Source organism: Lutra lutra, chromosome 7 (assembly GCF_902655055.1).
Source record: "Lutra lutra chromosome 7, mLutLut1.2, whole genome shotgun sequence".
In the NCBI taxonomy this organism is placed as follows: Eukaryota; Metazoa; Chordata; class Mammalia; order Carnivora; family Mustelidae; genus Lutra; species Lutra lutra.
In genome coordinates, this window is record NC_062284.1 from 98,794,162 (window position 1) to 98,811,053 (window position 16,892).

Sequence of the window (16,892 nt, forward strand, 5' to 3'; positions counted from 1 at the left end):
ACTGCTAAAGTAGGGGGCAAAAAATCAACCAAATACAAATGATGAAACATCTGCCAGGAAAAGCAGAATTCTCCACAGAATAATGTCTGTGCACACATCATTTTAATTGGTATTACACTGCTTACAATTAAAATTGACAGACCTGGTTTCATAATGACTTTTAAATCAAGCTCATCCACTTAAGAATTTTTTCTTTAAATGCAAATGACTAATGTCAATATTCTTTCTCATCTACTGTCTTCCATGAAGCATTTTTCCATGATAAGACTAGCACATCCTTATGTGCAACACTAAAAGCAGATTCGAACTTCCCTCAATGCCACAAAAAAGACATAAAAAGCCTTTATACCACACACACAGAGTACCACCGTGGTTTGCAAAGGTGTGGTTAGTTTTGCGTGTTGGTGGCGATCAGAGCAAGCAATGAATACAGGGTGCTCTGAGCTGAGTAAAAAAGGAACCCAGGCCGCTACATCCCCAAGATGCAACAATAAAGGCATCTTCCCCACGTCTCACACTCCGCCAGAAAGTGGCCCTATTCCCGAGAGCCAGCCAACCTCAGAAAAGGAGCCCGGCTCCGGGCCCGGCCTGCCTTACCTTGTAGACGTCCCCGTAGGTGCCGCTGCCGACCCTCTGGACGAGCTCGTAGTCCTGCTGCGGGTTCCGCCTCAGGATGTCCGCGGCAGGCCGCAGCGGGGCCTCCATCTTCGCTCAGGGCCCGGCCCCCGCCGGCTCAGCCCGCGGCGCCCCGATTCCCGCTAACGAGGACGAGCGGCGCCGCTTCCCAACATGGAGCCTCTGCCCGCAGCTCCGCCTGCACGAGGGACAAGCAACCACTATAACCCCCCGAGCGGCCCAGCCCCTTCCCTTCCGCTCCGCCGGGGGCCGCGAACAAGCGGGCCTAGGAGGGTCCCCCGCGCCCCGCAGTCGCGGCCCGGTCGCGGCCCTTCCCCCTCCTGGCCGCCCGCGAACAGCCCGGCCGGTCTCCCCGCCCGCCGGGAGCCCGGGGCCCGCTCGGTATCCGAGGGGGGCGGCCCCGCTCTTTGTTGAGCGCCCATTCCGGGACCTACTTCCTCGCCGGCGCCCGCGTCCCGCTTTTCCCGGCGCCCGCCGGCCACTCCAGGTCTCGGCACCGCCGCCTCCCGCCGCACCGCACGTCCTCTCGCAGGCGGCGGAGGCGCGTACCGTCGCCGCCGCCGCCGCCGCACCACGTCCCCCACCCGGGGCTGCGTCACCGGGTGAAACGTTCCCGGCCAGCGTGGGTCGGCGCCCAGCGGCCCGCCCGAGCGCGCCGGCCGCGGGACCAGAGTGCCGCCCTGAGGTCTGGTCGGGACACGACACCCTCCCGGCCGCCAGGCCGCCGTGCCCCCCGGCCTGGCACGTCCTTTCGGGGCCCGGGCTCTGCTACCCGCGGAGATTACGGACGCCCGCGGGCATTCTTGAACCGACGGGCCTCCGCTAAACCGCCCCCAGCTGCGTCAGGTAAATTTGGAGGGTGACGGGTACAGGGACAAGGGTGGGCACGAGGGCAGCCTTTCCAGTTCAACATGGAAAAGGTACGCTGAGGGCACTGGGCCAGAAGTAACCTGGCTGTGGGGCGCCAGGGAAGGAGGTGGGGGAGTGCCGGGTTAACTAAGCCGCGGCACACCCTACTGCACCTTCCTGTTTTGCAAATCATTCCCAGTGGCACCAGTTTGAGGCTTCCCTGCACACCTGCACAACCTGTCTTCCGCTGAGTTTTTTCCACGACATTTCTGCAAGCCTGAATTCCCAGAAAGTCTCAGTGGCCTTTATTCCTGTTGGGCACCACGCGGTGAATGAGACCGGGTGTTCTGCAGAAGCGAAAACAAAAGCAGAGACCGCAAAGTGATTCTGAATCTACTTACCTTCTCAGTATGTAATCTGGGACAAGACATCATATTTGGCGGTATCTCAGTATCGTTATCTGCAGCTTGAAGAGGATAAGGTTTTGCATCTGACATCCAAGAGAGTGTTTATAAGGCATTTTACAGGATTATAAAGAGGGTTATCAAAATGGAAGAGGTTATAGTTCACAGTGCCCAGAATATGGAACGGGAGTTCAAGGAAGTAATTTGGCCGGTGTTTCACAAGCTATTTTGCAGTTTCGGGTCCGGCCCTGTTCTGAAAGTAGAAATAAAGTTGCCAGATTTATGTATACTGGCAAAGGTATTTTCAGAGTTCAGTAGAGGTTTTGAACAGAAAAGCCAGATAACACTCAGCCAATGCATTTAGTAACTGAAAAATCACAGAAGAGCAGGTTGCAGATGGTTGGCTTGTGGTTTTGAACATCCAATTCAATTCTGTTCTTGGGCAATACACTCCTTGTTGGTGACCATTGTAATTAACTGTATAATGTAGAAATTAAATTTATACCTTAACAGGACAAGGAATATATGTATTTTCTTGTGCTTTGTGCACAAAGGGCACTTATTTAGGGAACATAAGTAAGCTCAGACTTACATGCTCTATGGACAAAGCCTATGTGTTTGCTGCATTGAAAAAATTGTTGAAGAACAGTTCCTTCTTTCAAAGCTTCTTGGCACTTGTTTTGGTGGGCACATACTTTTGGCTTCAATGACTCAAAATCTTTTCAAATGTTCTATTGGTATCCTAGTACTTGTTTACTGTCGTAGATTCTTTCTTTCTTCCTTTGGCTCTATAAGCATTGATCCTTTCTCTAGTCTGAAATTTATTCTTACTTACTTATACTTGAGTTATTCCAGAGAATTTGAGGCAGCATACAGAAAATACATACTATACCACAAGGTAAAAATAAATAAATGAAGAAATAGGTATGCTGCTAAAGAGAGGGAAAATAGGATACCAGAACAATGCAGCAAATTGGTCAAAGCAGAGGGTTTTATAGTGTTTTTGAGATCACAATGAAGCAATTGATCAAGAGAGGCACATCTTGTCCTGATATGAAGACTTTAGAAAAGTTTACCTCATGAGCCTTCATAAATTGGAAACTCTGAATTCCCAGTTTGAAACTAGGATAAATATCTGATAATCCTTCAAGCATGCTATTCTTGAAACACAGTGTTTGATATGAATGGGGCAATAAAAAGTTTGAGGTCCTAGGCTTCAACAGGACTCCGGAGTGCAGATGTTTTTATGTTGCCAGCAATGGCAGATCCATATGCTTTGACCATCAACCCAGAGGTGGATAGCATGGAAAAAATTGAAATTCTACGTGGTACTTAAAAAATGTGTCTGTTATAATCATTACTTGTACCACAATTGATGCAAAGAGGAAAACATTTGCTTTATTCCAGCTCCAAAAGAATCTTAAGGATTTAAGGATTTAAAAATACTGGTTGAGTTCATTTAAACAAGATCAGTGAATTCATAGCTAGTGAGTTAAATATTACATGGTTGGCAGAGAAATTCAAGTTCAGTTTCCATAAAATAAACATATGGTACATAAATTTAATTTTACAGCCTAAACAATCAAGCACATAGTTTCAATAATAAAAAGAAATAGTGTGGGGTACCTGGATGGCTCAGTCGGTTAAGCGTCTGCTTTTGGCTCAGGCCAGCATCTCAGGGTCCTGGGATGGAGTCCCAAGGGGGCCTCTTTGCTCAGCGGGGAGTCTGCTTCTCCTTTTCCCTTTGTTCTTGCTCTTACTCTCTCTCTCTCTCAAATAAATAAATAAAAGCTTTTTAAAAATCTTTGAAAAATAATGTAATATAAAGAAAATAATAATAAAAAATTGTAGCTCACAGGAGAGTTTCTTACAAACTACACAATATTATAACAAGGTATGGAATAAGAATAAATATAGCCTGATAGGCCCTTCATCCCAGCTTCAATATCATGTATTTTTTCTGTCTTTATGATATCTGACATGTAAATATCTTCCAGGTTTTATTCTTATCTACATAATGGCCTATAATGGTTCTTCAGTAAAATGCTAATTATAATCTCTGGTTTCTGGCTTCAACTTTATCCAGTACTGAAAAAAAAAAAAAAACAGGGACATAAAATTTTTTAACTTCTACCTAGGTAAGGTTCACAAGTTACTAGCTAAGATAGAAAGGCTAATTAAAACTCTTAAGTGTGAAAGAACAGAGCATGAGGACAATAATTTTTGTGTATGAAACATATAGGCTTAACCTATATAATCTCCTGATGAACCTCCCAGCATCACCTAGTTGCAAAATGTTACTCTGGGTGATTGAGTTTATTGCTCCATGGATTTGTTAGATATAAATTAATTAAATTTTGGGAGACATCTGCCACAATTATGATTTAGATTTTCAAATAGTTCAACTATTCTTTCTGTTACTAATTAGGGTCAGTTGTCTATTGATGAGCCATGTTTTCAAAATATAGAAGAATTCTATTTTGAATTCTGGACAGCAGTAGAACATGTATTTCATTCAGAATCAGTATCAGGTCATTATGATGAGAGTTTTAAAAAAAGAAGAATTGGGGGTGCCTGGCTGGTTCCGTCAGTGGAGCTTGTGACATTTGATCTCAGGGTTGTAGGTTTGAGCCCCACTTGGGAACTACTTAAAAATGAAATCTTTTAAAAATATAAGAGTAAATAAGATTTTTTTTAATTAAAAAAAAAAGAGTTGAGGAAGGCAATGTACATTCCTTTTTTTTATCCAGCTTGAAATGATCATCTGATATGTTAAAATGCTTTTTTTTTATTAACCTTGATTCCCAGGGTGGATTTTAGGTTTTTATGAAGACTGGTAGCAGGGTTCCCGTATTCGGTTCTCAACTTGGTTCTACCTGTGAATTCAGTAGCTAAGAAAGAATGTAAGTTATAAATAATCCTATTATTCCTTGTTGATTTCCTCACAGTATAATAACATTCAGAAGGGATGCTTAAAGTTTGCTTGCACCTCATATAAACTAGTTTTCTAAGAAGCCCTAATGTATAGAAGAGACTACATTGCATGGCTGTGGCCTGATCCTACAGCTGTATCACTCTTATCAATCTAGCTCTCTTTTTCCTTGCCCCTTTAAGGGCATCCCCCTGTTGCTAGTCTCATGGTGTTTCACTATCCCTTATTGGTTCCTTTAACCCTGTCCTCATTTTTATAAATAGTCCTTTCATTAGATTCTCTTTCTGCACTCTATCTTTCTTGCCAGAACCCTGATTGATAATTACAGGAATTGGAAGAAGCCTCAGGAAAGAAACCCTTGCTTTGTGGGATGGTATTACTCACATAATCTGATGATTACATGCATAAATCTCTTGCCACGGAAAATGAAACAATGACACCACAATTACTGAAATAACCATTGGTAGTGGCAAGAGATGGAGTGCTGATGGAGGGCACAGCGTTGGGAGACCAATCTCTTGCACTTAACAGCTTTGATGGTGATGATTACTAAAATCATGGGGTCATTTGCTCTGATTGCCTCTGAGAGAATACATGGGGAAAAAAGACAAATGGCCTGAATTCTAAACTTAAGGCATGAGTAGAAAATCAAAAAGCTTCTTTGACAGCTTTGAAGAAACATTTCTCATATAGCTGCAGAGAAGATAATGGCTGAGAATCAAGCCCATGGCAGAATAGTAAAGGCTATCAAGCTGCAGCATTAATTAAATGTGAGACCTAGATCTGTTATGCTAAGGTAAGAGCCCTGGTAAAGAAGTACTGGGACCCTGCAACAGGGAATGGATCATTTGGGTAGATATAAATGAGGCTGAGAACTTTGAACAAGAGTTACATTTCAAATAGGTGATGGGCATTAAGGAGAGCACTTGAGATGAGCACCAGAAGTATGGAAGTAATGAATCACTATATTGTACACCTGAAAGTAATATTATAACATATGTTAACTAACTGGAATTTAAATTAAAACTTTAAAAAAGAGAGAGATTTTAGCGTAGCCCTGATGGAGAAGGACAGGACCTGTTCTTGAGGAGAAAACTTATGCACTGAAGGAATTACAGGATCTTGCCAAATACTTACCTGTGATTCAGGTTGACTTGAGCAGCTGGTGATCTTTCTGATTTGCTAACTTGAAGCTGATAGTCTACACACTGAAATGACAGAACGTCCAGGGTATACTGTAGAGGAAGGAATCTGAAGATCCAGGGAGATGGGAATGGTGGACTTGCCCTGTTATTTGCATCCTGCTTAGGAATGCTCTATCCATACCATCCCTATAACGGCCCATAAAATTTACCTTATTGAGGCATTGAGTAAAGAGCCACAGATATCCTTTGCAAAATTTTTTGATGGCTGTCCTGATTGGTTGGAATTGATAATGGAGATGCCCAAATGATATCAGGATCCATGATTTCAGTGGCAATATTGAGATCCTGGTAGAGACCGGGTGAGACTTAACTGTCAAAGACACGTTCAGTGCAATTACCGTGATAAACCTCAAGAGGAAGCAATATTCAAGGTGTTTGACTACAAGGATCTTTGGGTTCTGTATGATCATCAATGTCAAGGAATGCATGAAACCAAGTCCATGGAAGTGCTACTTGATATATGTAAGCAGGAAGATTTTAGGTCTGATGAGCAGTAACTCAAGTCACTGTAATGGCGATTCAATATATATCACCCAATTCTTAAACTGTAACCCTTAATTCAGGGAGAAGCCTCATAGTTGTCTTTCTCCATGTGCAGTCTTTACTAGAGCAAATCAACATGGCCCGTGGCACCTAGAATGTAGCTATTGACTTGAAACCTAGAATGCAGATTTAAGTTCCCTTCAAAAGAAATGATCAGAAGCAGCTTGCTTTCACATGACTGGGATAGCACTGTCATCATCTTATCTCAGGTCTTTGTAAACACTTCAGTTATAATATGGTATCATCCAAGAGGGATCTTTGTTTTCTTGTTACCCAATAGAACATCCTGTTACTCTATAACCTTGATGATGTGGTACAAACTGATAGGTGAACAGGAAGTAGCAATTGCCCTAGATACCTTAAAAAGACCCTTCTATCAGAGGATCAGAAATAAGCCCAGTTCAGGGACCTGTGCAATAGTAAAATTTCTGACAGTGGAGTTATTGTGCTCCACCTTCCATCAACCACCTTAAAGAGCAATACACAGTGCTTGCTTGGCCTGTTTGGATTTCAAAGCCACCAACTGCATGTGCTGCTCTCTGACCCATCTACCATGTAAACTATATGACTGCCAGCTTTTCCTATGACTTGGAGAAACAGAATGCCCTACAGATGGTCCAGGTTATTGGCATAAGCTGCCCTGATAGGGTTTTGGAATAAGAACATGCCCTCATCTCCTGACAGCTATTCTCCATCTGAAAGGTAACCCTTGGCTTGCTACCAAGCCTTGACAGAAACTAGACACTTGACTGTGGGATACTAAGTGACTGTGTGATGTGAATTACTCTTTAGGAGCTGGGTGTTATCTGAATTGAATTTCTGAATTATCTGAAGCAGAATTTCATTGTCAAATAAAAAGTCATATACTGGGGTGACCTGAGCTGATATGGAAGGCATGTATAAATTACATGAACAGACTTTCTCTGTACCTGTCCCTACTTCTTTGCCACTTTTTTTTTTTTAACATATTCTATGGGCTCATGTTCATTTAGCAAAGGAAGGAAAAGCTTGCACCTGATTTGTTAATGGTCTTCATGATATATACTAACACCAACTAGAAGCATCCCAGTTGAATTCAGCCTCTGAATTATGGCCCTACCCATAATGAGGTGGTTTTGAGAAATTTTCCCCATTGGCATAACATTGAATAGAACATCTGGATGTCCTCTTTGCTAGGAAGGAGAGGTGGCCTGAAGTATAGATCTGTCTGAATGTAAAGTGGCCAGGAGATGGGCAATTAACTTGGAAGGAGGAATATCTGAGACAAGGAAGTCAGTGGGAGAGATAATACAGATAGATTCTCAAAATGAACTCAGAATGTGAAAATATCTGTGAACCACATATCTGCCCACAAGAGGGAATTCATTCCAATAATCAGGTTTGCAAGATGATCTATCCTACAGATGCCAGCCTCTACCTAATCACCCTGTTACTAGTTCAATGGGCCCATGTACAGAAGGAATGGAGGCCAAATGTGGATTCAATAGCATGGACTTCTACTTGCCAAGGATAATAGTTACTGCCACTATGGAGTGTTTAACCTGCTAATAACAGGGCTATTGGGCCTGGGCCCCAATATGACAGTATTTCCTAGACAGACCAGTCAACCACCTGGTTGGTGGCAGTTTATTATACTAGGTCCCTTCCATTATGGAGAGAAGAGGGATTCTTCCTCAGGGATACAGGTTTATGTTGCTTGCCTGGAAAGTTTTTCTGTACTAGTGCCACAATTCATGGATTTACAGAATGCCTTTTTTCATCATCATGTATTATAAAATTTAAGCAAGAAATTCATTTTACTTTGAGGAAAATAGAGCAATGAAAGCATGATCATGGAATTAGCTGGTCTTACCTCAAACCCATAACATAGGAACAGCTAGTTTGAGGGAATGGAGGAAAGGCCTATTGAAGGATCAGTTGTGATGCTGGCTTGGAGATTACCCAGTGAGGATATGAAATGGGTCTTAACTCAATAGCCAATATATGTTTCTATCTACCCCACATTCAGAATATGCGGGCCTAGGAACCAAGGGGTGGAGTAGTGGCTCTTCTATTCCTAACAATTCACTTGAAGAATTTTTGTCTCTACAAGTTTGTCTTTAAATCACTGGGCTTGGTGGCTCTGAAGGCTGAGGGGACAGATACTATCCCCAGATAACCCAGTCACAATTTCATTAAACAGGAAACTGAAACTGTCATGTGGCCCATATGAGGCATTCGAACCATTGGGGCAACAGTTAGAGGGGGGATCATTATACTGATTGGGGCAACTGGTCCTCCTTGCCAAGGGGAATTGATTATTGCTTAACAAAGAAACAAGAAGGACTATGACTGAGACCCCAGGATGTACTAAGATACCTCTTGGAATTCACATGTCTAACATTATTAAACAATACAAAACTGCAGCAACCCAGTAAAGATAAGGCCACTAAGGTCATGGACCTATGGAAGTAAGTTTTGGGTCACCCCATCAAGGAGATACAAGTGGAGGATAAGGAGGAAATGAAAGCTGTGACTATCATCTTGGGTCTTGTGCTCAAAAACTATCTTCTCTTTCCTTATTATCAGAACCACATTTTTTTTTCCTTTTGTGAGTGTCTGTATCCATCAGATGACTATCAGATCCGCCCCTCCCCATGCTAGGGGATAAATCTCAATTGGCCTATTTTCTTTTCTCTTACTAAGAGGCTGGCAATTCTAGATAATAACACATAGGTAAAGTCTGTAGAGTGCTTCTGGAAGATCTTCCTTGCTTTTAAGAAGGTACACAAGGCATAGGCATGACTTTTTTGTTTCTAGACATGGCTAACTGCTTCTGGTGACTGGAATGGCAGATGCCATTTTGGCACGATGATAGGAGCCCACATTACAAAATAAGTCTACACACTAAGGATGATAAAATTCAACCTTAGTCCTTGTGGCAAAGTCTTCTGGTATTCTCCAAAATCCATTTCCCTTCTTTAAAAAAATAATGTATTTCAGTAATATCTACATCCAACATGGATGGGGTTCATCGATCCCAAGATCAAGATCATGCTCTTCTAACTGAGCTAGCCAGGTAGCTCTTTCCCTTCTTTCTTTAGTATGAGATCTCTTAAATTTTAGTTGGATACACATATACATATTTATCAAATAGGTTGCACATTTACTAGTGAATGGTATTTGAGTAGAGGTGATATGAGGCACTTCTGAGTTGTACCCTTAGAATGAATATACATCTTTCTTTCCTTTCTGCCCTTCTATTTGACTGGAACAAGGATGTAAATGCCCAAGCAGCCATCATGGATTATACCATGGAAGTCCAAGCTTAGGTTCCTTGATATTTCAAACCCACCATATTAGCCCTGGAAGGTTTGTGCTCAGATTATTAATGAGAGAGAAATGAATATCTGTCTTAAGCCACTGTAATTTTTTTTTTACAGCAGCCAAGTCTATGTCCTAATATGGTCAGTGATGATATTGAGCTGCTGAATTAATCACCACAGAACCAACCCATCTCCAAAAAAATTATGTGACAGTAAATGTCCTTCTGGGTTAAGCTATTTTGAGTTACAGCCAAAAGCATTCCAACTGATCTAAATACTTTTCCCAGATTGCTAGTTATACAGGGAAGGAACAAGTTGTAGCATCAACTATAGAGAAACTTGTGATTGAGAGAGCTATTTTCTTTCTTAAGAAGGTTACATTTTATTTTATTATTTTTTCTTTTTTTAATTGAAATGTTATAGCACATACTGTTATATTAGTTTCAGGTGTACAATGTAATGATTCAACAGTTCTATGCATTTCTCAATGCTCAACAAGTGAAGTGTGCTCTTCATTCCCCTTATTTCACCTAACTCCCCCCTACCTCCCCTCTGGCAACCACCAGTTTTTCTCTGTATTTGATTCTGGCTTTTGTCTTTTTGTTTGTTCATTTGTTTTTTCTTAAATTCCACATATGAGTGAAATCATATGGTATTTGTCTTTCTCTATTAGACTTACTTCACTTAGCATTATGCCCTGTAAGTCCATCCACGTTGTTGCAAATGACAAGATCGAGGGAGCCTTTTTAGGAGGGGGAAATGAGCATGGTGAAGGAACCAATGTGGTGGGAGCATTGAGGATATAGGAGGGAAGGAACAATTTATGAAGTGACATTCCAGTGGGGTCAGGATGAGAGGAGTCTAGAGTACTAAAGTACAAATACCTTTTCCTTCCTTCCTTCCTTCCTTCCTTCTTTCTTTCTTTCTTTTTTTCTTTCTTTCTTTTTTTTTTTTAAGATTTTATTATTTGACAAAGAGAGAGATCACAAGTAGGCAGAGAGGCAGGCAGAGACAGAGAGGGAAGCAGGCTCTCTGCTGAGCAGAGAGCCCAATGTGGGGCTCGGTCCCAGGTTCCTGAGATCATGACCTGAGCCGAAGGCAGAGGCTTAACCCACTGAGCCACCTAGGTGCCTCTCTCTCTCTCTCTCTCTCTCTCTCTTTTTTTTTCTGATTTAAAATAAACTTGACCTTAACTTTTTAAAAGCAGCCTATTGCTATATAATTACCATGCCATATAACTAACCAATTTAAATTGTATAATTCAGTTATTTCTAGTGTATCCACGGAATTGTACAGAACTAATTTCAAACATTTAAAAAATTTTAATCACTCCCAAAAGAAACCTGTACTCAATAGCAATCACTCTCCACTTTCTCCTCAACCTCTCTTCCACCCTCCCCAGCCCTGGGTAATCATTGATCTACTTTCTGTTTTTATAGATTTACCAATATTCTACCTTTCATATAAATGGAATCATACAATACATGGTCTCTGTGATTAGCTTCTTTCAGTTAGCATAATATTTTCAAGATCCACTTCATTCCTTTTTATGGCCAAATAATATTCCATTGTATAGATATACAGTGTTTTGTTTAACCATTTATCAATTATTTGGCATTTAGGTTATTTCCACCTTTTGTCTCCTATGCAAAATGCTATTATGAACATTCCTGTACACAAGTTTTCACATGGCATACACATTGTTTTCATTTCTTTTGGGCATATATGAGTGGAATTGTTGGGCCATAGAATAACTCTATGGTTAACTTTTCAAGAAGCTGCCAGACTGCTTTCCAAAGTGGCTGTACCATTTTATATTCTCACCAGCAGTGTATGGTGTAGCAATTTCTCCACATCCTCACCAACACTTGTTATTGTTTTTTTCATCCTAGTAGGTAAGACGTAGTATTTCACTGTGGGCTTTTTTTTTTTTTTTTAAGTATTCTCCACTACCACCATGGACCCCAGTGTGAGGCTTGAACTCATGACCCCGAGATCAAGACCTGAGCTGATATCAAAAGAGTTGGATGCTTAACAGACTGTGCCACCCATGTGCCCCTCCTTGTGGTTTTGATTTGCATTTTCCTTAGTGACTAAATATATTAATCATCTTTTTATGTGTTTATTGGCCATTTGTATGTCTTCTATGAAAAAATGTGTATTTAATAGCTCCTCTGCCCACTATTAAAAGTTGAGTTATTTGTATTTTTACTCTATCATACTTATACTTCAGATTATGACTCAACACCACAGGGTTCATTCTATTCTACCCCCTTTCCTTATTATAACTTTATTGATTTCAATTATTTATTTTGGAGGATGTGAAACATTATCATGGCTCTAAGAAACAGAGCTATATAAAAAGGTTATACTTAAGGAAGATCAATCTTCCTCACTGCTACTACCCATTACTCCCATTCTCCCATTACTTCCACCCTATTCCCATCCATCTCCTGTAGGTAACTGATCTCATTAGCTTCTGGTTTATTTTTCTTGTATTTCTTTTGCATAGATGAACAGATAACTTTGTTATTTCATATCCTTTTCTTTCTTACAGGATGGGTAAAGCATTTTCACTTTTCCTCCTTTCATTTAATAGTGTATTCTGGAAATCAGTCTGTATCCATTCATAGAGATCTTCTTTATTTTTTATTACAGCAGCATAGTATTTCATTATATAGACATAATTAATATATTCGACCACTTTCCTACATATTGTTTCTAGTATTTTGCAATTACATAAGATGCTGTAATAAGTAACCCTGTATATATGTATTTTCATATGGTTGGAGGTATTTATTTGGAATAGATTAAACTTAAGGTTTTAAAAAATTATCTTTTTTAGAAAAGGGGGAAGAGGCAGAGAGAGAATCTTTTTTTAAAATTAACATATAATGTATTATTTGCTTCAGGGGTAAAAGTCTGTGAATCATCAGTCTTACACAATTCACAGCTCTCACCATAGCACATACCCTCCCCAATGTCCATAACCCAGCCACCCCATCCGTCAGAGAGAGAGAGAGTCTTAAGCAGGCTCCAAACCCAACATGGAGCCCAACACGGGGCTTGACCACATGACCTTAAGATCATGACCTGAGTTTAAAACAAGAGGCAGATGATTAAACAACTGAGCCACCCAGGTGCCCCCCCAAATAAATATATTCTAACAATGTCTACTGTCAGAGTCTAGAAATAGTGAAACTTTTCTTAGCAATGAGCACAACTAGCACACAGATCTTGGTTTCTGAATTTCTTTTTTGACTGAAAGGAGCCAGAACTTCTTGGAGAAATTGGGTAATTCTAGTTCTGAGGCAGGGAAAATACAAGGGAAACTTGAAAGATTTTCTTTTTTTTCTTTTTTCTTTTCTTTTCTTTTCTTTATATATTTGACACAGAGAGATCACAGGCAGGCAGAGAGGCAGGCAGAGAGAGAGAGAGAGAGAGAAGCAGGTTCCCTGCTGAGCAGAGAGCCCGATGCGGGACTCAATCCCAGGACCCTGGGATCATGACCTGAGCCAAAGGCAGAGGCTTAACCCACTGAGCCACCCAGGCATCCTTGAAAGATTTTTCTTATGCTAGAAAATAAGGAACTGATCAAAGACATATAGGTGTTAACTGGAAAGGGCTCCCATTGGCCAAATTTAGGGCAATTTGAGGATTAGAAATAATAATGATGGTAAATAACACAATATATATATTTTTTTGCTTTAGATTTCATCAATCTATAGTGGTTCTCAATGAAGACGGGAGAGGGAATGTCAGCTACTAACTGAAATGTAAAAGAATTATAATAATATAATTACTTAAAAATCACCATTTAAAAATCACTAATATAAACTTGATTCAGGCGAAGGTATCAATGGATACTAAAACCATTGGGTGAAGTTCTTGGCCAAGATAGCCACAATCTCAAGTATTATCCCACAGATTACCTATTAATTACAAAGAAAAGAGATTTTTAAAAATGTATTTTTCGGTTAAGAATGTATATTATAAAGACCCACATAGAGGAAAAAAAAAGAATATATTGAATTATACAATGTGCATGTGTCTGTATCTGTGGAATCTGTTCTTTTTAATGTGATTCACTGAAAGGGATTATCAGGCTAGAGTGTGTGTTGAGAACTATAGTTAAGATATACAAGAAAAGCAGAACACACTTCTTTTTAGCCTATGAATTTGGTTTATAGGTATAGGGTTGAGATAATTCCTGTCTTCCTATGTTGTTTCATTAGTGTTTGGGGAACACAGCTCTATTGAAACTGTAATGTAAACTTGGTTTACAGTGCTGGCAGCTTTGGGGTCACTAGAACCATAAACTGAAATAGAGAATGCATAAGATTAGGCAGTAGTGGGTGAAGTAGTTTGGTTTTTGACATGTTGATTTTGAAGTGTAGAAAAACAAAGTGAAGATGACCTCAGGCAGTTATAAACTTGGTTCTAGTATGATGATTTTCTTTCTTTAAGAGATCTTTTTTTTTAAAGATTTTATTTTATTATTTATTTGACAGAGAGAGATCACAAGTAGACAGAGAAGCAGGCAGAGAGAGAGAGGGAAGCAGGCTCCCTGCTGAGCAGAGAGCCCGATGCGGGACTCGATCCCAGGACCCTGAGATCATGACCTGAGCCAAAGGCAGCAGCTTAACCCACTGAGCCACCCAGGCGCCCCTCTTTAAGAGATCTTAAGACTAGAGGCATAGATTTGGGAATTACTAGGATGGAAGTCTTGTCTGAAGCCATGATAGCAAATTACATTGAGTGAACATAGAGTGAAGAGTTGCTTAATGATAAAGAATCAGCAGAGACCAAAGATTTGGTTACTAAGAGGCTAGCAGTAATCTTGTAGGCAAAACTGATGTGCAGAGTGTGGGCAACAACAAAATGCAGGAGAAAACTGTGTAAGGAATGGGATAATGGTACCCTGAGGGTCAAGTAGCATGAAAAGACTGTTTCTAGAATACTGAAAACTGAGTTTGCAGGCAGGAAGGAAGAAATCAGCAGAAAGGGGGAGATCAAGAACATTCTTTTAAGTGTTTATTGCCTTTTGCTTTCTATTCAAAATTGTCTGCAACCTTTGTGGCTGCCAGGGCTTACCTAAACTATCTAGTATGATTTTATTTAAAATATTTGGCAATATAAATCCAGAGTTTTTCTCTGCAAATCTAGTGGGAAGTTTTGCCCACTAGATATTGCATTAGTTACATATTAATGATGAATCTTCAGCTTTCATTTATCTTTTTTTTTTAAAGATTTTATTTATTTATTTGACAGAGAGAGATCACAAGTAGACGGAGAGGCAGGCAGAGAGAGAGAGAGGGAAGCAGACTCCCTGCTGAGCAGAGAGCCCGATGTGGGGCTCGATCCCAGGACCCTGAGATCATGACCTGAGCCGAAGGCAGCGGCTTAACCCACTGAGCCACCCAGGCACCCCAGCTGTCATTTATCTTGATCTTGATCTAAATTTTGCTGTCCTAATTTTAAAAAGGAGGCCTATTAACTCTACAGGTACAAAAATGCATTGATACCCTCTTTACCAACCTGACCTTGCTTTTAAAATTGGGGGAAATGATGCCTCGTAGATAAATGGTGATAATTTTAATTTCTGTGGTTATATAAATGTTGCCTGCCTATTTGTACTAATGTATAACTATTCTAGGAAACAGGTATTTGAACATTCAGAATAATGCAGTATATTGGTTTGTGTATTTCTGTGACTGCCGAATGCTGCTAAATTCTTTGAGAGTGTGTATGAGGGGGTGCTATTTATTTGTACATGTGTTTTCCATTGAAAATGTTGCAGTACACCGTCCGTCCCTGTCTTCCTGCTCTGGGGGTGGGCTGAGGTAGGGAGGGTGTGACGCTGATATTTGTGTGAACTTGGGCTTGTGATGCTGAGCTCGGTTCATCCGCTTTCTCCTCCCTTCTCCTCCCCACTCCTTCCCACCAGCGCCACAGCAACATCCTCAGAGTCTGAGCGAACTGCGCCCAGCGCGGGCACAGAACCTCCCACCGCCAGCAACCTGCGGCCCGGGAGAAGAGCCAGCGCCGTGACAGCGCCTCACCGCCACCAGTCCCCAGACCACCATGGCCAAGAACCGTAGGGACAGAAACAGTTGGGGTGAGTAGCATATGGTGACTTCTGCAGCCTGCATGGGGACTGGCCCTCTGCTTTCTGCTTCTGGGGACAAGCAAGCCAAGGGCTGATCGGCGCCAGAGTCCAGGGCTGGGAGATGGGCCACAACCGGGCTGCTCCCTGTAGGGTGGGAGAAAGCATGGCCGAGTGATACCGGGGTAGCCGAATCGCGCTGTTGGGGAGGGCTGCGGCTTCTCACAGGCCGGAGCCCCGGCTTCTCCCGCACCCTCCTCCCCCAGTCCGCCTCCTCGCAGCATTTGGACAGCACCCGCCAGTAGCCTCTGGGGACTCGTTGGTTCCACTTTAGCGATCGGTTGGCAGGAAGGCGGTGAGAGTAGGCAAGGGCTGTTGTTAACCGGCTGAGAGGGTTGAGGGGCGAGGGGGTGAGGATCCCTAACCTCCACCCCCTTCCCCGGGAGCTGTGAGCCCTTCCGCCTGGCAGGGCGCGGGCTCCCGAGCGGGCGGCGTGCTGGAACAATAAGGCAGAGCGCGCCGGGCCCGGTGGGAGCGTTGCGGACCTGAGCAACCCAGGAGAAGGGGTGCCCGCTTGGGAGTACCCCAGCGCTGCAGTACTTGTTTTAATCTGGGGCTTGGGTGGGGAATTTGGGAGGAAGAGAAGCAAAGTTGTGGTTTCCAGCCGCGGCTCCACCCCACCTGGTACCCCATTCAGGCCAGCCCTAAGGGTGGCATTGTCCTTTGGTTTTACCTTTTGGAGATATTGGACTCATGATTCAGCACCAGGCCGAGGGGAGGGGGGAGGAGAGGCTGGGCCCAGTGGGTTCACGCCGCGAGTGGGTGGGCGGCGCTCACGCAGGCGGAGAAGAGAGAACGCAGTGATGCAGGAGAAATTGCGGCCCCACCCGCTCTGCTGCTCCAGACTTGGTT

The 16,892-nt window shown here is 42.2% G+C and overlaps 3 protein-coding genes across 5 annotated transcripts in view; 2 read left to right on the forward strand and 1 right to left on the reverse strand.

Moving 5' to 3' along the window:
* The window catches only part of MAP4K5 (mitogen-activated protein kinase kinase kinase kinase 5), a 110,309-nt gene extending 109,581 nt beyond the window's left edge, over positions 1-728 (reverse strand). For both annotated transcript variants that reach the window (XM_047735427.1, XM_047735426.1), the window contains exon 1: positions 598-728. In XM_047735427.1, the coding sequence (XP_047591383.1) occupies positions 598-705 (108 nt within the window). In that variant the 5' untranslated portion in view covers positions 706-728. The remainder of the gene's footprint in view (positions 1-597) is intronic.
* LOC125103697 (translation initiation factor IF-2-like) lies at positions 674-15,957 on the forward strand. Its single transcript, XM_047735432.1, has 2 exons — positions 674-1,482; positions 15,822-15,957. The coding sequence occupies exon 1, from the start codon at positions 674-676 to the stop codon at positions 1,460-1,462; it is 789 nt and encodes a 262-aa protein (XP_047591388.1). The 3' UTR covers positions 1,463-1,482; positions 15,822-15,957.
* Positions 15,831-16,892, forward strand: part of ATL1 (atlastin GTPase 1) — a 67,069-nt gene continuing 66,007 nt past the window's right edge. The window contains exon 1 of one of the 2 annotated variants that reach the window (XM_047735429.1): positions 15,831-15,992. In XM_047735429.1, coding sequence (XP_047591385.1) covers positions 15,959-15,992 — 34 coding nt within the window. In that variant the 5' untranslated portion in view covers positions 15,831-15,958. The remainder of the gene's footprint in view (positions 15,993-16,892) is intronic. The other variant, XM_047735428.1, reaches the window with a different exon arrangement.

Bases quoted from the DNA above. Each gene is read 5' to 3' on its own strand.
- LOC125103697 (XM_047735432.1), top strand. From the start codon at position 674: ATGTCCGCGGCAGGCCGCAGCGGGGCCTCCATCTTCGCTCAGGGCCCG.